The sequence below is a fragment of the Colossoma macropomum genome, unplaced genomic scaffold (genome assembly GCF_904425465.1).
Source record: "Colossoma macropomum unplaced genomic scaffold, Colossoma_macropomum, whole genome shotgun sequence".
NCBI classification, from domain to species: domain Eukaryota; kingdom Metazoa; phylum Chordata; class Actinopteri; order Characiformes; family Serrasalmidae; genus Colossoma; species Colossoma macropomum.
Window position 1 is genome coordinate 12,183,123 of NW_023494798.1, and position 25,151 is coordinate 12,208,273.

Here is a 25,151-nt window from a genome sequence, read left to right on the forward strand (position 1 = left end):
TTCATGACCAAATGAAGGGTGGTCTTAGACTTTGGCACAGTATTATATTTGATTGGCTCTTTTAATTCACAGTATCAGCTGAGCTTTCTATTATTTGAAAGCAGAAGTAAACGGACACAAGATAGAAACCCATATAAACATTTGGTAAGCTATAGACATCAACCCAACTCATGAGAGGTCATGGAATAGTGCATATTATGTACTGAACTGTCCTTTTTCTGAGGTTTGGGGGTTAGAGGATAGATACCATGGCAACAGCAGTGAGACTGGAGCCATTATTCCTCTTTAGTCCTGTGGTGCTGGTCTTGTTGTGGGTCGAGACAGTGGATGCGGGGGCTTTGGGGTCACCGGCCTGACTGCCCTCTGCAGTGTGTCTGGCCACAGCCTCAACACTGAGCACCCCCACAGCCTGAACTGCAGCACCCATTACATCTGGCACAGTTGGGGCTGAAAACACACACACACACACACACACACACAAACACACACATACACATAGAACATTCATATCTCCTATAATTTTGCAGTAGCAGATAAGATAAAGTATTATACCATGAGACACTGTCTATGGCTCATTGCTAACATCTCATGTTCACCATTTAGCCAACTTAATGTCAAAGAGATGTTATGCATCAGCATGACCTCATGTTTCTGCAATTACTATGATAAGAAGTTTTTTTACATTCTGTGATAGCTCCATTAAATGGTCTATATGGTCTAAAATAGCTGGTGGTCGTTGCTAGGTTACAGATGGATAAGGTGGAGCAATACTTTTCGGAAAGATTTTAAAATGCAGTGCCAATCTGGGAGAGAGTACTCTTAGAATGCCTCTCAGTCAATCACATTTTGAGGTCTATACTGTTTATATGTACAGTCATATGCAAAAGTTTGAGCACCCCTGGTCAAATAACATATTTTATTGATTTTTATTGATTGGTATTTTCCTCTGTTTGTTTATTTATTTATTTATTTTATTTGCTCATTTTCAGTGTTTTATGTTTTGTGTGGAGAGTCCTGAGGTGATGCAATTATGAAAGTGTGCTTAATAAATACAATTCATTATTATTTAATTCATAATTATATACTGTAGGCCTCACCTGTTTCCTCTGGTGTCCCCTGAGTGGGCTCCATTACAGCCACACCACACAGTTCTCTTGCCTGCATGGCTGCTGTGCTGGCTCCAGATGACATGGCTTCTTGTACTATACCATCTATACTCAGACACGCAACGCCATATTGTGTCGCCAAGCTCACCGCCAAGCCTGTCTTTCCTACACATAGACCAATACCATTATCTCAACAGCCCTGAAACAAAACTGAGGACCAAGCAAAGGTAAAAGAGTACATTACCATGGAACTCTTATAGGTAAGTACACTGACCAGATTCACTATGTCCAGCCAGAACTGAGGTAATTTAGATATATCAGTCTTAAAGGCACAGCAACAAAAACAACCAGTTTACAAGGAGAGGTTTTATGGATTATGGGTTTAATGAAATTATGGCTTATTTTGATAAATAAACCCACCCAAAAAATGTAAGAACTGGACCTCAGGGACAAAAAAATCAATTGTTATTGTTATTAATTATTTTTATTCAATAGTAACTAATCCAGTGTAGATTGAAACACAACCCCATTTCCAAAAAAGTTGGGACGCTGAGTAAAATGTGAATAAAAACAATGCAATGGTGTGCAAATATATTTAATTGAAAATACTACAAAGACAACATATCAAATGTTGAAACTGAGAAATATATTGTTTTTTTGAAAATATATGCCCATTTTGAATTTTATGCCAGCAACACTTTTAAAAAAAGTTGGGACGGGGGCATGTTTACTACTGTGTTTCATCACCTCTTCTTTTAACAACACTCCGCAAGCGTTTGGGAACTGAGGAGACCAATTGCTATAGTTTTGAATGTTTTCCCATTCTTGTTTGATATTGGATTTCTGCTGCTCAACAGTTCAGGATCTCCTTTGTCCTATTTTTCATTTGTGATAAATGTGCCAAATGTTTTCAGTGGGTAACAGGTCTGGACTGCAGGCTGGCTAGTTTAACACCTGGGCTCTCTTGTAATACATGAGAATGTGGTTTGGCATTTTCTTGCGTCACAGATGCTGGCTTGTGAACTGTGCACTGATAGCAGGCTGGTCCCTCTCCTCTTTAGCCTGGAGGATGCCATGTCCATGATTTCCATAAAGAATTTCAATTTGGAGTTGTCAGACCACAGAACATGTTTCCACTTCCCTTTAGTCCATCTTAAATGAGCTTGGGCCCAGAGAAGGTAGCAATGTTTCTGGATCCTGTTTATATATGGTTTCTTCTTTGTATGGTAGAGTTTTAACTTGCATTTGCACATGCAGCGATTAACTGTGTTCACAGACAGTGATTTTCAGTGTTCCTGAGCCCATGCAGTGATTTCCACTACAGAATCCTGTCTGTTTTTAATGCAGTGCTGCCTGAGGGCCTGAAAATCACAGCCAGCTAATATTGGTTTTCAGCCTTGTTCCTTGTATACAAACATTTCTCTGGATTCTCTGAATCTTTTAATGACATTATGTACAAGTTCTTTGCTATTGTACGCTGAGAAACATTATTCTTCAACTGTTGCTATTTGCCTGTGCAGTCTTTCACAGAGTGGTAAACCTCCCCATCTTTACTTCTGAAAGACTCCACCTCTCTGGGATGCTCTTTTTATATTCAGTTATGTTACTGACCTGTTGCCAATTAACCTCATTATTTGTGAGATGTTCCACCAGGTGTTATTTTTATGATTACACAACTTTACCAGTCTTTTGTTGCTCCTGTCCCAATTTCTGAAATGTGTTGCTGGTGTCAAATTTAAAATACGAATATATTTTACAAAAATCAATATGATATCTCAGTTTCAGCATTTGATATGTTGTCTTTGTACTATTACAATTAAATATATGGTTCAAATGATCAACAGGCCTGAGGCAAAACCAAGGACCAAGCAAGAAAAGGTAAAAGAGTACATTCTTGGAGGATGCTATTTTTAGGTAAGAGAGTACATTCTCATTGTACAGACCAGATTCACTTTAAACAGACTTGCAGGTAGGCATGAACTTATAGTACAAGTCTTCGGTTATTTATTGAAAAAATAAGTAGAAATGTTAATCCAAGAGGTAGTCTGTCCAAATTAGAAGATTTCCAGGATGCTAACCCACACATAAAAGTACAAGGCCTCATTTTAAAATGCAGATTGACAGATGCTGTTTCCTCACGACTCTTAAAATAAATATCTTAGATAACTGAGATATTAATAAGAAAACTACACTGCATTTCATATCATTAACATAAAATGATAAAAAATGATCTAACAACAATGATCTACTGTTCATCTACTGAGAGGCTCAGAGGTAAATGTCCTACCCGAGAGTGGAGCACCATGCACTATGATGGCAATGCCCCTGCGATTACGAGCAGCCTGGCCCTCTGGTGACAGATCGATGCCCATGTAACGGGCGATGGCTCTGGACACAGGGCTCATCTCCAGATCACCCACACTGCTGGTTTTGCTGTCTTCTTTGACCAGGCCTATAAGGTAGAAGAGGGCTTCATGAGTCCACCTCTATCTGAAAATTTGAGGTACATTTAGTAAACAGCATAATTTATTTCATGAACCCAGTGCAAGCATACCTGTGCCAGTGGTTATTCTGTCTTTGGACTGTACAGCTGTTGCCTCTACCCTGTCCTCCTCCAGGGGGTGTTCCGCAGGTGATGAACTAGGTAAATTTTCCTCTTGCACCACATCCGCCCCCTTCTTCCCAGCATCAGTAGCTCCGTCCTCTTTAGGAGAGCCAGCCTTGAACTCTAAAGCACAAAGACGTGTTACTGGCATTTCAGAACAAGCATAAAAGATCTCCTCCAAGAGAGAAAAATAGTCTTCTTACACAGCACGATGAATAGCATACAATGTAAAACTGCACTTATTCATAAATCTAGAGCTCTCTGTCAGCAGGGTTGCTGCTTATCTCTCAGTTTCAAGAAAAACAGCACATCGATCACAAGTCAGCTGCATGCACTTTATCAGTAAACCAACGTGGAGAAACACTGTGGTGCTTTTTGTCAAAAGCTGATAAACTCAACTCTTAGAAATTGCACCTTTTCACTCTTTAGATTCAGATATGCCTTTTTTACATTTTTATTAATTATTATTCATGCACAGAAAAAATAAATCACTGACATTTTTAGCTATGACTGTCACAAAACAAAAGATGGTAATAGCTGAAAAGCTTATAGCTATGAATGAACTGAAGCCAAAAGTTACCAATGAACACCATGACAAAAAAAAATACATGCTAATTGGTGGCTACCTGCTTTCAATCACACAGCATTTTAGGTCAAGCTATTTATTTATAAAAATGTAAGAGTACCCTGCTCCTGGGACTGATGCTCTTTGTAGTAGTCCAGGAGCTCAGCTGGCAGAGGCTCACCGGGGGCACGAGGGGGCAGCAGCAACACATTCTGTGCATCATACCCTTTCATCATCCGCAAGATCTGTGGAGACAGAGTGTGAAGAGGCTCAAGTTCATATAACAACAGAAAACATAGGAAGACCTGAGGAGAACCAACTACTTCAGTTACTAGCACAGCTAAGTAGTTCTGTGGTCTGGGATGCAGTGTTTTGAACTTTCGTGGGCGATCTGATACACAGAGGGGAATGAGCCAGAGACTTGTAGTCTTGATGCAATTACCAAAGGGTGACACAGTATAAAAGAGTTGTTTGGGGTATGTTGCGAAATGTACCTTGCTGAGGCACCTGCAACACAACCAGGGCAAGATTACATTTTGTCCTCGGGGCATAAATCACTCCTTTATTACTTCAGCTTTAATGCTTTACCTTAATTGTTTTTTTTTTCCTTTTTTTCCCCACAGTGTTATGTGCTGTCTTTATCTAGGTCACTCCTATTGCACAGTGCTCCCAATCTGCGAGGGTGAGGGTAAACATGCTGTCTCTGCAACACATGTAGCCAGTCCCAGCATCTCTTCGAGTTGCGAGTGTTGTAGATAGACTAAACATGCTTGTTAGAGAGTACTGACTCCTCAACAGACACTCATGATTGACTAATATTGCATTTACATCAACATGGAGAAGGGAACTAAGCCATCCTCATTACTCAGTGAGAGAACAGTCAAAAAGTGGCTAACAAAGCTAACAACCAGTTAGTATTTTCTTATGTAATACATTCATCAACAGTTTGAGCGAAGTATATCTCCTATAACCCTTGCTGTTCAACAAATGCACTACCATTAATAGGGCCTATTTTATCACTTTTTTAACATAAAAGCATTTGACGTAGATCACTTCTGTGTCCATATAGACTATTTATGGCAACTTTATACAGCCTGTTTTGAATTTGTTGTTTCTGTGATGCCATGAATATCAATACATTTGCATATATTCCACTAATTCAGTCTACAGCAGTTTAGCTCCACCCATTCATGTCGACGTTATAAGAAGTGTTTCAGCTTTGACAGCTTTTCGAATGAGGCACAATACAGAGTAGAAAATCAGAGAATCTGAATCAGAGGTCAGATACATGAATCAGTCTTAAAGGCACAGTAACAAAAACAGTCTGTAATTCTAAGGGACCAGAAGAGGATGTAAAATAAGTTTAAAAGTTTGAAATCATATTATCATATTAAAACCTTTCGGCATAATGAAAAATGTTATTTATTGTGTCATCTTGTTATTTATTATTATAGTAATTTATTCAGAGTAGAATTGAATAGAATAGAATAGAATTGTAGTATTGAAATTATACACCAAAAGGCATTTTCGATGCTTTATTCAATATTTCAAGGTCTTTGGTAACAATGTGAAGTTTTAAGTGATAAATAACATACTGCTAATTATCTACAGTAATTCTTGTTAACTTTTAAAATTGATTTGAGTTTTGATCATCAATTTTCAAATACAGGACATATACATACATATATATATATATATATATATATATATATATATATATATATATATATATACACACACATAATTCAGAGTTCATTGTTCCATCAATGATGGCAAGCCATCCTGGCCCAGATGCAGTAAAACAGGCCCAAACCATGATAAGGATCATGGGATAAGGTTTTCATGCTGGAATGCAGTGTTTTCCTTTCCTTTTGTCCATGTGATCTTTAGCAAACTGCAGACGGGCAACAATGTTCTTTTTGGAGAGCAGCAGCTTTCTCTTTGCAACCCAGTCATGCACACCATTGTTGTTCAGTGTTCTCCTGATGGTGAACTCATGAACATTAACATTAGCCACTGTGAGCTGCTTAGAAGTTACCCTGGGTTCCTTTATGACCTTGCAGGCTATTACACACCTTGCTCTTGGTGTGATCTTTGTTGGTCGACCACTCTTGGGGAGCATAACAATGGCCTTGAATTTCCTCCATTTGTAACACAATCTGTTTGACTGCATATTGGTGGACTTTAGAGATGGTTTTGTAACCTTTTTCAGCCTGAAGAGCATCAACAACTCTTCTTCTGAGGTCCTCAAAAATCTTCTTTGTTCATGCCATGATACACTTCCACAAACGTGTTGCGAAGATCAGACTGTGATAAATCCCTGTTCTTTAAATAAAACTGGGTGGTCACTCACATCTGATTGCCATCCTATTGATTGAAAACACCTGACTCTAATTTCACCTTCAAATTACATGCTAATCCTAAAGGTTCACATACTTTTCCCACTCACACATATGTAATATTGGATCATTTTCCTCAATAAATAAAGGATCAAGTCTAATCGTTTTGTCTCATTTGTTTAATTAGGTTATCTTTATCTACTTTCAGGACTTGTGTGAAAATCTGATGACGTTTTAGGTCTCATTTCTCATTTTAAAATTTCCTATTTCCTACGTCTTACTTCAAACTCACAAGGCAGCAGAATACCAGCATCATGTTGCCATATCTGAAAAAAATGTTTTCAATCTTTGAAACAGTGATTCTACTTTTTTATTGGTACTGTAAGTTCACCTTGTCTTCCTCTAGGTACTGCTTGTCAAAGTCCAGTGAGTAGAACTCAATGGGAAAGGGGCAAGGGTTGCGGACCACCACCTCAGCTTCTTGCCCACTGCTGTAGGGCAGTACAGGGCCCAGCTCCAGCACTGAAGTGGAGAACTCCAGCTGGGGCTCCTGTCCCTGGCCCTGGACCAGGAGCAGGACTCGCTGGGTGCTCTGGGCCACCACCACCACCAGCTTCTCTTTGTACGCCCTCTGCAGGGAACACACAGAATCAGAATCAGAATCAAGCTTTATTGGCCAGGTATGCTTACATATACAAGGAATCTGGTATTGGTTACAACAGGGCTGATGACTTGACCTGCGGGTTTATTTAAACAGATTATTATACAGAAGCTTATATTATTTAAGCTTCTTAGAATGAACAATGTCACAAAGCATTCTTATACAAATCTAATTCCAGATGCCTAACAAAGAAGCTGAGGGTGACATGGATGGCATAAAGAAAGAACATGAGAGGGTCCAAGACCCAGAAGGGTAGCGTGCTATTGTGTAGATAATAACTATACAGTGTTGTGAAAGTTTAAAACAATTTATCTGAGCAGTGTGTGTGTTTGCCAGTAAAACATATAGAATACTAGAATAAATAAAAATTAACATAAATACAGTAGAACACAAAGTTCTTGTTTTCAAGACAGTAGTTAATATCTGACTAGCTAGTTAGAATAACAAAGGTTTGGTTCCAGGTTACTCCTCAACACCCCCTGCCATTGCATGGATTTGTTAAATTACATCAACTACAAAAATTTTAATGAAAGACTGATTTTCCAAACTAGGTATCGTAGTTTAACTACAAATAATACCATATGTCATTAGGAAAGGTTTGGAAATGAAGCAATGTGCTATTTTATTTTTCTTTTCTTTTCTTCTTGTGCAGAAGTGTGTTCTCTACTGCTGATGTGTACTTATTTTCACTTCAAATATTCAACACTTCAAATCAACAAAACATAATCTGACCAAACTTTTGACTGTATATGTAAGAATAGGTAAATAGTCTTTTGCTAAAAAACAGAATCATCCTGACACTGTCTGTAATTTCTTTAGGAATGTGAATCAACACAGATTAATAAAGTAATCTTTTAAAGAAGACAACATGTTCTCCTCCAGCTGCTTACAAGGAGACTGATTTCTTTCAGAGAACCAGTCAAAACGACTGTTTTATAAGTTCCACTCGTCTTCCTCTCTTGTTCAGTCTTGAAGCATTCTTCTCCCTTTTTTATCCCTGAACTCTATGCTGTACAATCACCATCACTCTGACAATGTTCTCTATAACTCTTGTAAAACTCTAGGTTAATTAGATGAAAAAGCCCACTAGAGTGTTAAAGGACTGAAGTCTAAGGTATAATGGAACATTGCAGAGGAGCTACCAGTACTACAGTGTTTGTGTGTCAGTGTGGGGGTCCTGCATGAGATTGTGTGTGTGTGCGTGTGTGTGTGTGTGTGTGTGTGTGTATGTGTGTGTGTGCAGAGTAGCAGCAATCCAAACTGAGATAAGGATGAATGTGTGGTATAGGCCAGCTCTTATCAGAGACTCTCTAGGCTCATTGCTCTGCCCCAGTCAGCCACATGGCCTGATGGGAAGGATGAGTACTGCATATACGCCAGCTCCCCCGGTGAGATCTGCATTTATATGTATATATATACATATATATATATATATATATATATATATATATATATATATATATATATATATATATATATACACATAGGAGCTGATTGAGGAAGCTCCCTCCAGGATTGAGTTTGGTGGTTTTATTGATAAGTTAGACAAAATGGGCCTTGGTGGATAGAGAACATCAGAACTTCCAAAACAAATAAATCCAATTTCATTAAATTTTGGACAGGTAAAAAATCAGGTCATAGGCTTCAATAGTCCAGGTCATAGAATTCAATATCAACAGCTGTTATTTCTGCAGTCACTGTAATATTCAGCATTTGACTTTACCCCTTCAGCTGGGCTGAATTTGACCTGGACGTTGACCCTGTTGCCCGGATACAGCACGCCAGTGGAAGGCAACATTTCAAAGATGACTGGAGAAGATGGCTTCTCGAAACGAGTCTTCCGTCTCAGGTGAAGCGGAATGTATTTCTCTGTCTAAACACAAAACCAAAGAAACATGTTACTTTGGCCTCTTTTCCATGGTAGAACCAAATGGCTCTAACAGTCATTCTGTGCCAGTGCAGACTCATGAGACACTTGTGATGTCTTTTTCCATCTGCTTAATAAGGACCATGAAATATGAAAGAAAAACTATGCACGACAGTGGCTCAGTGACAGCTAAAAGGCTAACAGCTCACACCCCAGAACACCCTGGATTCTGGCTGTCAGTACCACTTTTTCCTCTAAATGTCATTTTAACATCAGTGGCACTTTTAGCCTGCTAACTAATGTAGTGCTTAGCTAGGAGGCTGCAGATTCAAACACCATCAAACAGATTCAGTTTCAGCTTTCTTTCCCTCCATCACAAGTTGTTCGACTTCACCCTCTAAGATTTAAGTTATTATCATCTAATTTTGATAATGATCTAATCAGTGTCGATCCAGCTAGCTAGAATCAAATAGTCTGTGGTGAGAAACACTTTTATCATGCTAGCTATGCTAATGCTAACTAGCTCCTCTCTCCTAGTTAGCACCACTGCTTTTCATTTAGCAATTTATGTTAGATTGATGGTGTGATATTTATTGAATGAATGATTGGAAATCGTGCACTGCATTCAATTATTTGAAAATTTATTTTCACTTGAATGTTTTTTGTTCTGAAATAATTTGAAATAAGGTGACACAGAATCACTGTAAACGAAAAAATCAATCAGTTAATAGCTACATCGTAAAGCCTCCCCCTGACTCTGTGGCCCTAAGTTTAGTAAGTGCTCTGTGCTGAACTGTGTTTGTATGTAAATGTCACATGTAAAGAGGCCTTTCATTCATTAGGGAAGTGAACTTAAGTAAGATTACTTACAAATAAGAATTAGACAACTGCTTAGTTTATACCACAAACATACATTAACCTTGTCTAAGGTTCTGTGAAACTATAATTATACTGCGCAGATGAGTGTGACACAGAACAATGGACCTCTATCCTGCACCTAATACTGTGGATACTGCGGCCACTAGCTAAACTTCATCATTGGACCTGCCTGTTTTAATTAATGAAAATGCAGCCACAGGTAATTTATAATAACAGGGAAAAAACGCAGCTCACACTGAACCTGTGCATAATTACTTCCTCCCAAGCTACACTGCTGTTCACTGTTACAGTAAGCTTCAAAGTAGAAGTTAAGCTTACAAAAATAAAGACATAAAACTATGCTGCTGACATTTTTACATGTGCTGAAGCTTTGAAAGTGGACACCAAGGTCAAGATTTCACTGGTATTTGTATGAAAATGCTTAGTATATTATGTAGATTCAATATATAATGATGTATCTCAACAGGTATTCAGAAGAGATGATAAGTTGACAATTAATCCCCATGAAAATGAAATATATTTTTTTATGTTGTCAGTATATTCCAGAAAATACACACACACACACACACACACACACACACACACACACATCATCTAAACCGCTTATCCTTCTGGGTCGCGGTGACATTAAATACAGGTCTTTTATTTTTCAGGAGATTCAGGCAAACAAAGAAGCTGCTGGTGTTCTCAGAAAATTGGACTGACCACCTCAGAATCCAGACCTCAACATCATAGAATGCATTTGGGATTTATGTGGATTGTGAGAAGAAGAAAATGCAACCAGGTGTGTAAAACTGAAAGCAAGTATCCTGAAAAGAAGGGATAGACTAATGCTGAAAAACCTATATTTAAAATTATATTTAGTTGTTGAGACATCTTGTAATTTTCTGCTAAATGTATGTTTTTCCTGAGGCTAAAAAATGAATTTGTACTCAATGCTCATTTTGACTGACAATTGAATAAACGAAGGTTGACCTCTGACTTTTACACATTACTGTAAATAAAACATGGTACATGCTGGAGTCCCACCACTGAGTGGAATAAGACCCTGTACCTTCTTCTTGGGCTGCTCCTCTTCCCTGATGCTCCACTCACAGGGAACTGGCTCAGGGTTATGCAGCTGCACTGTAGCCACTTGACACAGGCCACACTGCACATTGTTGAACTGTAACACATCTGTGGAGACTGTGAGGGAGGGCATGGTGACCACCGCATGCAGACGCACCTGCACTGTAGGACCCCCCAACACCTGCCCATTACACAAAGCAGCATCTTAATGAAGTCACTTCACTGAAAAATGTTAAAATGGTTACTAGTGAATAAGTGATTATAAAATCATATAAAATTTTAGAAATCTATAAAGTCATGCTTCACTTCTCTAGTAACCACACATCAGACTTTCCTGAATGGTGCAAAAGAGGATTCCTTTACAGAGACAAGCTAAAGCATGCTGGAACGATTCTAACCGAAGCATATTTGAAAAGAGCATGAGCCCTTTCAAAGGCAGCCGCACACAGAAAATGCAAAGTACCATGAAAAAGCTTAGTGCTATTTGCTAAATCTTCCAAGGCTAAATTCTCCCAGGATTACAAAAGGCAGCTAAAAGGATGTTTCAGTAAGTAAACCCAAGCTGAGTGTCCATTCACCAGAGTCACTGACAATCTATTTAGTAGACTTTTCTCTAAAATAAACCAAAAAACAGTGCTCAGAATCTCCTTATTATATATATATATATATATATATATATATATATATATATATATATATATATATATATATATATATAATGTAAAAATGGTTCATCAATTAAGTCTAAACAAAACACTATCAAACAAATAGCCAACTTTGAACGAAGTGATGCAAAACAAAACAAATTCATATTAAACAATACATCAATTTAAACTTCAAAAACACTTCAGATCAACTTCTGCCCTGTTATACTTTCACAGTGTACCCTCCTAAACATTAAGGCGGCCCTACCTGTATAGGCATTACAGAGGTAATCTCCCCAAGCTTTAGATTTGCACCACGAGGATCAAACTTCACTTCAAATGTCTCTGTCTCGCAGTACGGCAGATTCTTCACCCTGTCCAACTCTGTGCTGAATCCTGGAGTAGATATGAAAGACTGCAACATTCTGACAGTACTTGTTTTGCTGATTTTCCAAGTGAAAGTGTGCAGTTTCAATTTATTTCCTTATTAAAATAAGCAGAAGTGTGATCTTTGTAGAGGATGTGTTCACTTATTTTCACTAAGAAAATTCACTTTTGCATTCGACTGACAAAGCACACTTGTCAAATATTAAAAGGTAATCTCCAGGTGCAGTGCAACCCAATAGCCATACAACGTATTATGAACCAACCTGTGTCTGCAAGTGAATTGCGTTCAGCTCTAAAAGAAACAGGTGCAGGTCCAGTGTTGGTCACTTTCACAATGTGAGTAGGGACACTGCCATGGATCACATAGCCAAAGTCCAGGACATATTCAGGCAAAACAAACCTGTTAGGAGGATGTATCATAAACAATCACATTTCCTCTTCAATCAAAACAAAGGTCTTTATAGACTTCTTAGCATGTGATCCTACCTGCTAAGCTTTCTGCGCCATTTGCTGCTGGATCTGGATGTTTCTCTTTGTTCGGTGTCTCTTTGGGGTTTTTCAGTGGTTATGGCATTTTCCTTGACCATGAGCCTCTCAACTTCCATCTGCAGCAAAGCGTTGTACTGCAAACATGCACAAACATACATGCTGTGTGGACAAAATATATAAAACAATTGCCACAGTATAAAATTACACCAGATGATAGTCTATTATTATAATTAATAACAATTTGTGGTCCTGGTACCTCAGTAACACATACTTCCATGAGCTAAAACAGCAGGCCGTTTATTGGGCTAGATTATTAGGCTTTGTCAGATATAGTACTGTGCAAAAGTCAGAGACCACCCTTTTTCTAGTTAAAATGGCCATTAAGTACAAGTTTAAGCATCAGGAAAAACATTTATAGAAATAGAAAACATGTATGATATGAAATTTCCATGCTGTCTATTTATTACAGCTTCCATTCTTTTCAAAAGAAATCTGCAGGGATTTGGTCAGGGTTGGGATAGCTACTGAAAAATTAGTAGTTAGCTACTTTGTAGCTACTTTTCCAAAATTTGTAGCTAGCTACAATTTTACCTACTTCTCCAGAAAAAGTAGTGGCTACTTTTTAGCTACTTTTTGAAAAGTAGTGCCCTCCTTTAGGCAAAGTCAATCATTCCAGGTATTTCCTAACAAAAATCAACAAAAATAACCAAATACAAACCAACCAATTTAGTGCAAAGCACTGTCAACTGTTGAAATAAAACTGCTCCAATTTAAACATTTCAGCAAAATACAGACATGACATTCATGAGTCCTTTAAACTTCAGCAACACTTTAGCCTCAAAATTTTCATCAGTGACCCTGGCTCTGGTTGGGGTGAGAACCATCCTAAATAATCTATTCACTGCTGCAGAGATGTTGCAGCTCCACAGCAGAACTAGATTTTTAGATAAATAACATAATCCTCCTTTGCTGTAAAAACGTTATAACACACAGTTCTAACACAATAAATGGTCTTAAACGCTGGAGTTAATGCATAACTGCTAATTCACCACCCTTTAACACCGAAGACTGACGCGCAGACTGCTGGTCACACAGCAGTGCAGATAACGAAATGGCAAAGAGAGAGATTTAAGACGATCATCGATAATTTGGAGATGAATGGACTTATTTACATTTATAAGCACTCAGCTGGTTTCCTGATACGTTTAATCTGCAACAACTCACGAAACTGAAGTCGCTTCTCATTCTCCTGTTTCTCGTTCCAATTGTCCTGTTCCACTTTAAATGGCGCAGTAGTACATTCTGGCGCCTCAGGCACCATTTCAGGTGGAACGGGACAATTTGAACAAGAAGCATGAGAATGAGAAGCGACTTCATCCTCATAAAAAGTCGAACATTGAGAGATATTTTACAACAAACTCACAGAGATGTTTCCTGAGATGTGAGAAAAGCAGCTTTAGCTGAGCTAAAGGTTAAAACAGAGCAAAGTAAGTCTGCATTTTCGTTTATATTATATTTTTAGCCTGTACTAGTACATTAACACATACTGAGACATACAGCCAAGATAGTAAAACGGTTATAAAATTTTGTGCCTCCCTAGATGGTTTCATTTTTGTTGAAAGGACGAAATGGCTCTTCTTAACATTTCAGTTGCGACCCCTGAGCTAAGCCTGCCAGTAAGGGGTGATCAGCGCGTGGGGTCAGCGTGTGCCCGTTTGCTCGAACTGTCCGCGGCTCAGTCAGGATTGCACAATCGCCACCAGCCCAGTTAACGACCGTGTTCTGTGGTTCACATTTTGCGCGGATTGCCTGAAGTCTGTAGCAAAATTGTAGCAAAAACGATCACAATAGCTACACAAAAATGTGTAGCCGCTATAGCTCCTAGCTACATTTCATAAAACTGTAGCAGCTACAGCTATTAGCTACAAAAAATTGTAGTTAACTACAAAAAGTAGAGCGCTACTTAGCTGCTCCCCCATCCCTGGATATGGTTCGACATCTCTGAAGTTCAGTCTTAGATGTTGGTTACATTTTCTACTTCTCACGTCCTTGTAATCCCAAACACACTCAATGTTGCTGAGGACTGGACTCTGGAGTGGCCAATCAGTTGTTCTGAGAACCAGCAATTTTCTTCTATGAAGCCTCTGAAATGCTGCTGTGTATTTTTTTTTGTGACCACCAGATACTACCAGGTGCCTACCAGATTATTGTATCTGGTGCAAACCAGATTTTTATCTAAAAAATAAAGGCTTCTTGACAGCTACACATCCTTTGAGACCCATAATGTTGAGTGGTCTTCTCACAGTAAAAGGATGGACAGAAACACCCATGGATTTTTTAGATTAGAAGCAAGAGCTTAATTTTCTCCTGCCTCTCAAATAAGAAAGCTTCACACACTGTTTATCTGATAGTGACAGTTTTGGTGGTCTACCAGGTCTTGTATGGTTGTTATGAGGAACATTTTTTTCTAAATCTTTTAATAATTTTTGAACTCCAGTTTTTGTACTTATTTTCCTTTGATGTTCCCCTTCCTTATGCATGTGAATCAACTTATACTTGATCTTCTCAGAAATAATGAACAATGAACTAAATGGCTGGGTTGACTGGAAATGAAATAAATGAAGGGTTGTCTCTAACTTAATCTTACTGTATATTTAGCAGTGGATGAAACTGGACTGTGCATAGTGGTGTGCAGTGCTCAGGGGGTTCACTCACGGTAGGGATGTAATCATCTTCGTGCAGCTCTCCTTCCCCTGTAACAGACCTGCTCAGCCCCTCTTCTCTTTGTCTTTCACTCTCTACCACCTCCTTAGCCTCCTTCAGCACTGAGCTATACCGCTCCTCATCTACACAAAGGCACAGATTTAACTTAGTTTGAGTTTTGCATGCTGTGACGAAGAGTTTCATTTAACTAGCAATCAACATATGTTGCTCAAGCCTCTGATGTTAGAAATCCTGTTCCTGAACCAATAAGAAGGATCAGTATGCAAAAAAAGATCAAACTAAGTCATGCTCTACAGAGAAATCATATAAGGAATTAATCCCTAGATGTGCCTCTGGATTTTACAACTTGCAGATTTAGGATTGCAATTCCACTGCCAAGTCTAGAAGGCTTTTAGAAGGTTCTGGAAAAGCAATGAGTTATAGATCAACCATACAGAATCTCTCATGTATCAAAAGCCTGAATATCTGCATTCTTTATTCCTAGATGCCTGAGTAAGCTGCGCATTGCGGAATCTCAAATCAATACCCCATCAAAGTCTTTATTTCCCTTACAAAACCAACATTTGCTGACATTTCCCTAGATCACAGCTCCCAGTAAGTGTGAATGTGCACTTCTAGGCAGGTTCCACAGATTAATCACACTCTTTCAGGAATCTCTAGGCTGGCTCAAGACTACAAGGCTTTGATCAATGAGAGTCTTCCACAGGTCTCTGAACTGGTGCAGGTTTAGATATATGTGATTAATAGCACCATTATGGTTGACTTCAAGCTGGCTCAAGCTGGCAAAACTAAAACTCAAGCGAGTAATCGTACATGCACTTGAGGGAGTACAAATCTGAAGAAGCATGGGACTGTAGATGAATTTGAATAAAATGTTTATGTGCAATAAATAAAGTAATAAAACAAAAGAAGGAAGGAAACTTATAGAGTTTTTTTGGTCTTAAGTACTTTTTTAGTCTCTAGCTATGGAAGGATTACATTATTTATTAATGATGGTGAAGGAAGACTAATGTGGTCACAAAGTGGCTATACATCTAAAGACTTTTTTCCCATACAGACAGCACATGTAATGTCTCAGGTCTTTAGCCAACTCCACGGTCAGCAGTATTACAGTGAAGAAGTCCTTACCCAGGTCTCTAGGCAGGTCCAGGACCACTCTAGGGAAGATGCCCTCTCCCTTCAGTGTAATGATCTCTGGCTCAAAGAAAGCCACCTGCAACTGGAAAGTCTTCTGAAAAACCTCTGGAACTCCGGGCAGGTAGTACACAGTGAGCTTAATTTCTGTATTCGCTTCTACACGGCCCTTCAGATAAAACAAACCAAAACATGTCAATTACAATTACACAAATGTTCAGACACACGCTCAACGTCAGATACACAACACAAAGTGTGCCTTAATGCAGCGGAAATTTGAATTCACAAATGTGTCTGAAATCAATGTTTGTTTTACTAATTCTAAACCTAATCACACAAACTGCATACTAAACTTGAATAACAACGTAAATTTAGACAAAATTATCGTCTACAGAATTTGAAGAATATTATCATGATCCAAATCCAGTTATGAAGTATCACATGTGAGCATTACAGAGCCTTACCCTGTAGCTTGCATTTTCCATAATTATTACATTATTACCAACTGGGCTAGCATTTACAGTACTTCCAGTGGATCTACATTTTTGTTTGGTTGGAAACCAAAATACCGTCAAACTGGCGTGTTGGCACCCTTCTTCTAGACAAGCTCATTCATTGCACTCTCTACAGAAAAGTAGATATCAGGTATCAGAGTTCCATGTTTCCTAGCATTCTTTGCCTGACTGGAAATATGTGTTATAATCTTTTCAAGTGGCATTTAAAGTATGTACAGTACTATGTAAGTCTTAGGTACTTGAGCACATTATTTAAAGCCATTTGTCTTGGCAATAAAATGTTCTTGCTTGTAAAACACCATATATTATTAGAATAAATGCAAATGAACAGAAATACAGTAAATTGTAATCATATTTTTTCCTTTTTTTCAAAAATGTAACTGATATCTTGTGAGCTAGTACAAAGTTTGGTTCTAGATGTCTCCTTGACACCCCCAGCCATTGCATGAATTTGTTAAATTTCACTAACCACTACACTTAACACAAGGCTTTCTCAAGAAAAAGTTTGGAAATCATTAAATGAACACAATAACATTCAAAATCAGTACTTACTGCATTAATATCTTTTGTATTTATTGCAATATACGTGTTCTTCTGAGCAAAGAAATGCATACTATTTAGATAAATATCTTAAATCTAATTTTCTCAGATGTCTAAGAAACTATACTGCACTTGTTGATGTTAATTTGTTGGTGATGCTCTTTTTGTTCAACTTTTTGTAGAGCACATTTTGAGTCACTATATATACTCTGATCTTGCTACAAATTGCCATCTTGACAGTTTGGTAGATGTGAATATTTTAAAAACTATGAGATCAAAAAACACACCAATTGTTATTTTTTTGCCCCAAACAAATAAAAAGTACCAAAAAAATTTCCATTGCTTTTTTCTTGGTGAGTAACAACATGGCATGTGAGAGATCAAAAGAACAATAATTTGTATAATATTAGCACATATTTAAATTATTGCAACATTCAATAATATTAATTATCAGCCCACGGCTACTGTGCACATAACCACCTACTAACTGCATGCTCATGCATGAAACGCAGGGTTAAAAAGGCATAGTGAAGTAGAAGCAGTCAACAATTTTCAGACAAAAGAGAAAATGAAGGTTCAGTGACAAAGAGACAGCAGTGTTAATAAATGATGTTCTTACCCACCAAAACATTCTACAGGAATGTAAATCTACTCCAGCCAAAACAGTAACATGGACTGTGAGGGTATATTACGGCCACATCAAGGCACAAATTGCTCTGTGTCTTCTCACACTTGGACATCTGATTCTGAGAGTTGATAGTGTTATTCTGCCTGTGAATATTCTACTGAGTACCTCAGTCTTATTTAGAACAACAAGTATATTATGGTCTATATGGTGTAACATTGCATTATATCATATTTTTTGCCACGAATCAGGCTCTGAACTAAAAGTGTTGACATCTATGTGAACTGCTACATTTGAAGAAACATGACATTACAACGTGCAGTAGAATTTTTATACAATAAAATCCCAAACAAAACTATCATAGAATGTATCATCTCACCATGCTGGGAACAACAAGGGGTTGGCCAGGTAAAGGGTCATCAGGGGACAGCTGCTGATCTTCCAGCAGAGCACTGTAGTCAAAACCCACCTTCCCAGTGTTCCTTAAAGAGATTTCTGCCTCTGCCACATGGTCAAACAGCTGGCAAAGTGAAAAGCAATAGTTCAAAAGCGCCCTAATTACTCACACTTCTTTAACATAGAAGAGGAAAAACACACTTTATTTAGCATAGACATGCAAAATCAACCTGATGGCCAAAGTTGATGTCAGTTGTGTCCAGGACATATGTGACCACTGATGCCTCTCCCTTGAGGGTGATCTCATACGTAGGACCTTCCTCAACCTCGCACAGTGCCAGCACCTGAGCACTGATGTCAGCATGGCCAAAGAATGAGACGTTCACCAGCTGACTCTCACCAGGCTGAAGCAGCCCATAGATTGGCAAGATGTCAAATATCTGTGAGAAAGAGAGAGGGAGAAAAAGACAGAGTGAGTTTACCACCCTCTGAGTACATATCTTTAATTCTGGACTCAAATGCACAACCAAAAAGTATTAAAAAACAACTAAAAACTGCTTGCCTCCTCCACTCCTACGTTAGGTCTCTCCTTGGCCAAGCTGGCTGTGCTAAGATCCAGCTTGGTCTGAGTAGGCCTCTGTGCTGGGGACACTGTACTGTTCTCTTGGTCATGTGAGATAAATGTGTGATTGCCATGGACAAGCCCTGCATCTAGTCCTGGAACATCCTGTCCATAAGTCGAAGGTGGCTCTTTTGGGGAAAATCTCCCTTCCTTGGTCTCAGTGTTGGACTCTCTCATCTCATCTGGCCCCTCTTCTTCCATCTGAGCTTTGGGAACCTCAGTTTGCCTGAAATCAAGTGTTCATAAATCAAGAGGTAGTTTCAATGACTCATCAAAAATCATCAACATCTCATTAATTCTCAATCAGAGTCAAACGGCCTCAGTCTGTCTCTTTCCTGGCCCACCAGCCTTTACGATCGGGCCAAATTGAAATTGGTTCTGTCACGGTAGCCATTAATTACAAACAGGGCTTAATAATTGAATAAGGGTAATTTATCACAACATGTCTCCAGAAGAAATCTCAGGCCTAGAACAAAGATGGCATTGCAGAAGGACCCACATAGATGGATAAGCAACTCAGATGACTGAGGAGTAGACATTAGCACAGTGAAAAAGAACAACAGCACAAAAGCAAAAAGACCAGGCACAAAAGTCGTGACTAAAATATTTTGAAACACCATCTCTTTCCCCTCTTTCCTTCCCTCCCTGGTGTTGAAAGATCCAGCTGCGTAGGTGAAGGCAATGTGTCACATGTCCAAATACAACTGCTCTCTGCTGTGAAGCTGTCAACCTGAATCTTCTCACTGAAACTACACAAAGCGGCACAGGGGCTGAGGAAGGCGGCGGAGACACACTGTTTTGTGGAGAACCAGCAGGGGGCAGTATTGTATGGGGAATGAAGCTCATTGAAGTCCTTCCACTCATGCAAGCAGAATAGGTATCATTTAATACAGATAATGAATGCTCTCCTCAGGACTCTTCACAGAAGGGAACACCCTCCACATCCATGAAAACAATGTTTCTTTTTGCATTTCCACAAATCTAATTTGAAGTGTTCAGTGCTCTCTGTTCTGTCCCACTGCCCTTGTTTGTGAATGTTCATGGATGTCATCTTCTGACACTAATCCCCTGACACCTCAGAGTCCACGGCAAACAATTCAATTAAGCAAAACTGACAGCACTGAAGTAATAAGAGTGTTCATTATAATGTCTAATGCAGTGTAGGAAGTCGGGTACAGACTCTCAAGAGAAGCCATTCAACTGATGGTTCTTAGGGGACATAAAAGAGTATTTACTAAAAGGCATAGAAACACAGCTCGTACCAAGCTTTTGCCTACTGTAGGCAACCACACGTGTGGTGAATATGTAATTTGCAAGGAGTTATTGAGCAGGTAGTGCTAGTCAATGGTGTTCCAGCAGTGGCATGATTCATGGAAGACAACCGTCTTTATATTCATTCTTATTTTTTCTGCAAATCAGCTAGGGTGGGGTAGGGACTTTGGCAACAACAGCTTCCAACCTCCAAAAAGCGAACATCTCAGACCTGTTCCAGGGTCTCTCGCCTCCTGTGGCAGCCTCCTGTGTCTCCCATAGCCCCTGCTGCGCCTCCTCTCGCTTCTCCTCCGCGTCTCCCTCCATCATGCCCATCTCCCCATGAAACCTTCAAGGAGAAAGTAGAGAAAGCAATCAGATTTCTCATCAGATTTCCCCCATGGATGGTGAATGTGAGTCAGCTAACTTAGACGAAAAACGCTGTCTGTCAGCAAGAAATCCCCCCAGCATAGCAGGTGGTGATACAGCGCGGAACGGTGCAATGATGGAGCATTTGCGGTGGCTTTAATTACTGATAGGCTTTTAATTAGCAGGCTGGACAATGTGTGCTGAAAGCTCGGAGGTATTGATAGGAAAGGTCATGGTGTTATTGGGCGACTGAGCCAGTGGGCGGCTGAGGAGAGGCAGGGGGAGTGATTAATCTTCACTGGCCGGCACTCCAGTCCCACAGAGAGGGGTATTGATTTGTTCGAGGCAGGACATGGCAGCTGCTGAAGAACAATTAAAAACTATAAAAACTCTAGTCCATGTGGCCTGGAGCTGGCCTACTATTGACACCTGAGATTTAACACCGTGCTTTGTGCTTCGCATGCTGTTTTGGGCAACCACTATCACTATGTTTATGCGTGAGTGTTTGCTCCTTGAAATACAATGACACTGCAGTAATAAGTCATGAACAGTCCACAAACTGGGCTAAAATAATCATGTACAACAAACAATATATATAATTATTCAAATGTTTCTGTTATATATATGTAATGTTTCAAATGAGAAATTACTGACCACATCTAATAGAAACCATTCCCACAATGTTTTGTTTATTTTAAAATAGTGTTTTCTTTCAAAAACATATGATGCAAAATTAACTGTACCCTTAGAACATTTTAAATAAAACCAATGAAATTTGTATCTTTGGGGAAAAAATGTATCTTCTTATTGCTCCTAGACTCCAGGAATTCCATTATTGTCCATATTGTACCATTATCTATCTATCTACCTAGTAGTCAGTTGAGATTACTATTACAATCAGGGCATTAATTAAAAGTTGACATGGAACAGTGTAAAATTTGTCAGGAAGAGGACGCATGAGAATACTGCCCCATGTACAAAGAGGCAAAGAGAAACCCAAAGATCAGTTTGATTCAAAACCGTGCAGTTTAGTTGAATCTTGGATTTTTCAAATTTCAGTATCCACTGTCAGACAACACTTCCATGACCAGAAGCTTTTTGGTTCCACAGTTTCACAAAAACTTAGCAAAATGTCACTGGAACCACAAACAGAATCATGTGATGTGGTCAGTTGAGACAAAAATGTAACTTTTTGTCATGTACATCATCATCATGTTCCACTGAAAAAGCAACTGCATGTGATGACAAACACCCGAAACCCACTGTCAAATATGGTGGTGGATCACTGATGCTCTGGGGCTGTTTTGCTGTTAGTGGTCCAAAGTAATGACCCTAAAAACACATCAAAATCCGTACAGCAATGGTTGCAGGAAGACAAAATCAAAGCTTTGCAATTTCCCTCTCAGTCCTCATTTGAACCAAACTGAAAATCTGTGGTGCATATTAAAGAGGGCAGTCCCAAGCAAAGATCCAAAAATGTTGTGGTGGCTGTCACAGGCATGGTATCCAGAATTACGCCACGTGTCCTCCCTTTGGAGGAAAGGGTGCGTGGCATGCCTCCCTTCCTTAAATGATGTCTTCTGATGTTGTTAATGTTGTTGTCCTTGGTTTCAAGCGTGGGTATGTACTGTTTGTGTTATTCTGTCTCAAGGAGTGGGTTCAGTTAGCGCAGGGTAAGCGTCTGCTATGGACTGGAGTTGAACTATTCTGTTGTTCGGCTGTATTTTATATGCTTTTTCCACTGGTGTAAATAAAAAGAACTGTAAATAAAAATATTTTTGAAACCTTTGTTTTTTAAAAAAAAAAACTGTTACTAAAGAAAACACTGTGTAAAGATAAAAATATGCAGCGTACCCATTTGTTTAAGCCCGAAATATCACTCATTTCATGTGCGGTTTATTTAATATGCTGATTTTAGCTCATTTTTATAAAAGATGCCAATAGTTCTGGAGCTGACAGTATACAACTTCACCAAGCACTCTGTAATAATACGATAAAAACAACATTTTTGTCCAAAAAACAGATCAAATATTTGATAGTAATCACAGAATGTTATGTTGAAATTGTGATTATGAGCTCAAGTAGCACTGGACACTACTATCAGCAAAGGAAAGAGTGCTGACTGCTTCATTCTACCATAAATCATCAACAGCTTATTCAACCATGGCAGTTTATTCAATCTCTTCTTATGGCCTGTAAGGCTTGACTGGATCTGTCCAATTCCAGCTCTTATCAAAAGTGATGCACATTTCCTCACAGGCATGCATACTCAGCCACAGAACTGCTCAGCACTGCAGACATGCACCCTGCAGCTGGGTTTCAGGTTCAGCTCCCAATTGTGCCATGTGCCAAGGGTCATCAAGGATGTCCCCTTCCAAGCACACTGAGAAATGAGTGCATGCTGCACGGTCAGTAGTTTGAAAGATGTGGTGTCAGGCTTCAAATTGACTGCAGAAGGTGCATGCACCTTCCCCTTCTCAGACTGGCAGCACTGCTGTGCACTAGGGGAGAGATCTGCGACACTGAGAACTGACTGTGATGAAGAAGAAAAACGAGGAGAAAAAATAAAAAAGAAATTGTTTTTAAAAAGTGATGAATGTTGGTTTACAGTGTTAGTGGTACACTGCAGCCAAGTATCTATAAGGGCAAAACAAGAGTGCCAGAGAGGTGTCTTGGCTGGGCTTTAACAGCACGCTAACTGAGTTTGTCCATTCTTTTTCTTCTTCTGCACTGAAGACTCTAAGACAGCAAAGGACAAATAACTCTTAAGGGATATTTAGGGTGGATGATATGGCAAAAATATTATATTACAGTACCACACAGTATGTACAGTACTGTGTTTTTTCTGAGCACATCATCAGTACTTCTAGATCACTACTTGTTACTAAAAACTAATTGGATATCAACCCATTTTGTCATTATTTAATTACTGCATATTTATCAATTGTTTGATCATTCTTTCCATTCTTTCCATTTTTGTAAATGTTGAACTAAAAAAAAGCACTAGTTTTTCACTGTGGCTCTACTGTAATGCTGGCGAAATTTGGTCGATTGTTCGTTCGCAAACCTCAGAAAAATAAAATATCATGATACAGTAATGTATATGTAGTAATGTAGAGACCACCCTTTCATTTAGTTAGCCTCCAAAATAAGCAGAATATCAAATCTATTAGTATTTATTTTGTCAACTCTTCACTTTTGCGAAGATCTAAAAAAATCCACAAGTGATTCTGTCTCATTCCACTGTGAGAAGACAACTCAATGACATGGGTCTGAAAGGATGTACAGCTGTAAAGAAGTTGACATCTAAGAGTCGGAGTAATTTTTTTTATAGAATGATGAGTCTAAATTTTTAATTGGGATTATGCGAATCATGAGAGGCAGAAAATGCAACCAATTTCTAAGACGGAACTTTGGAGGTGTGCAAAACATTCCTGCAGTTGAAAAACTGGAGTTAGGTCTCATGACAAGAATGGAAGCTGTAATAAAGGCAAAGTATGGACAGAATACTAAAAACATTGATATATTTAGTTGTTAAGGCCTCTGAGTAATTTTCTGTTAAACATAGATTTCCGGCTTTTTTCCTGATGCCGAAACATGAACAATGTGTACTTGTGTGGCTGTTTTGAGTAGAAATTAAATAAATGAAAGGATTGACTTTACTTTTGATACAGTACTTTGTATTTGATAAATATACAGTAATAAAATAATGGCATAATGAGCTGATATCCATTTAGCTACTTGTTACTATGCAGTCTTTTTCAAAACAAATAGCTCTAGAAGTGCTGATGATATACTCTGAAAATGTTATTGTGATGTCATTTATCAACATATCATTTTTCCCCTCTATTTGAGATGCTTCAAATAGTAATAGACCTATTGTCCATTAGGTTTAACAGCTAACTCATGTGGAGGAACGGAAAGTAATGATCCATTCCACATCTCTGTATAACCATCGGAACAGAGAGAGGTGAAGGCTACACATTGCTCTTCAGAGAAAGAATGGCATTTTGCTTTAGCGGCATAGATCAGGCTCCTCTTGTTTAACAGAGGGGAAGGAAACAGCTTGCCTAAATGTCGTCTTAATTGGCTGGTATACTGGCAGCTGCTTCAACACCGTCTGTCCCCTTCTCACTAGAGCGTCCTCTATTAAAAATGTTCTGGTCCTTTAGCAACTCACAGTGCTGTCCACACTGCAAAAAAAGTGCTTTGCCATACTTTCCATAATCTGGGTGTGAGAGACAGGACTACTGGCACGCAATACCCATCAAAAAATGAAGCTGACTGCAGACTATAAAACAAGATATAAATTTATTAATCTACAAATAAGATGTGAGCTTTTTATGAATAATACCATTGGCTCCT

The 25,151-nt window shown here is 38.8% G+C and overlaps 1 protein-coding gene across 1 annotated transcript in view; it reads right to left on the reverse strand.

The window, feature by feature from the left end:
- hydin (HYDIN axonemal central pair apparatus protein) overlaps positions 1–25,151 on the reverse strand; it is a 110,378-nt gene that overhangs the window by 31,226 nt on the left and 54,001 nt on the right. Inside the window, 17 exon segments of the mRNA XM_036585802.1 lie at positions 248–447; positions 1,098–1,271; positions 3,394–3,558; positions 3,661–3,834; positions 4,398–4,521; positions 7,007–7,246; positions 9,000–9,149; positions 11,077–11,271; positions 12,003–12,130; positions 12,385–12,521; positions 12,608–12,744; positions 15,326–15,456; positions 16,463–16,637; positions 18,528–18,668; positions 18,775–18,984; positions 19,107–19,392; positions 20,650–20,766. Coding sequence (XP_036441695.1) covers positions 248–447; positions 1,098–1,271; positions 3,394–3,558; positions 3,661–3,834; positions 4,398–4,521; positions 7,007–7,246; positions 9,000–9,149; positions 11,077–11,271; positions 12,003–12,130; positions 12,385–12,521; positions 12,608–12,744; positions 15,326–15,456; positions 16,463–16,637; positions 18,528–18,668; positions 18,775–18,984; positions 19,107–19,392; positions 20,650–20,766 — 2,884 coding nt within the window.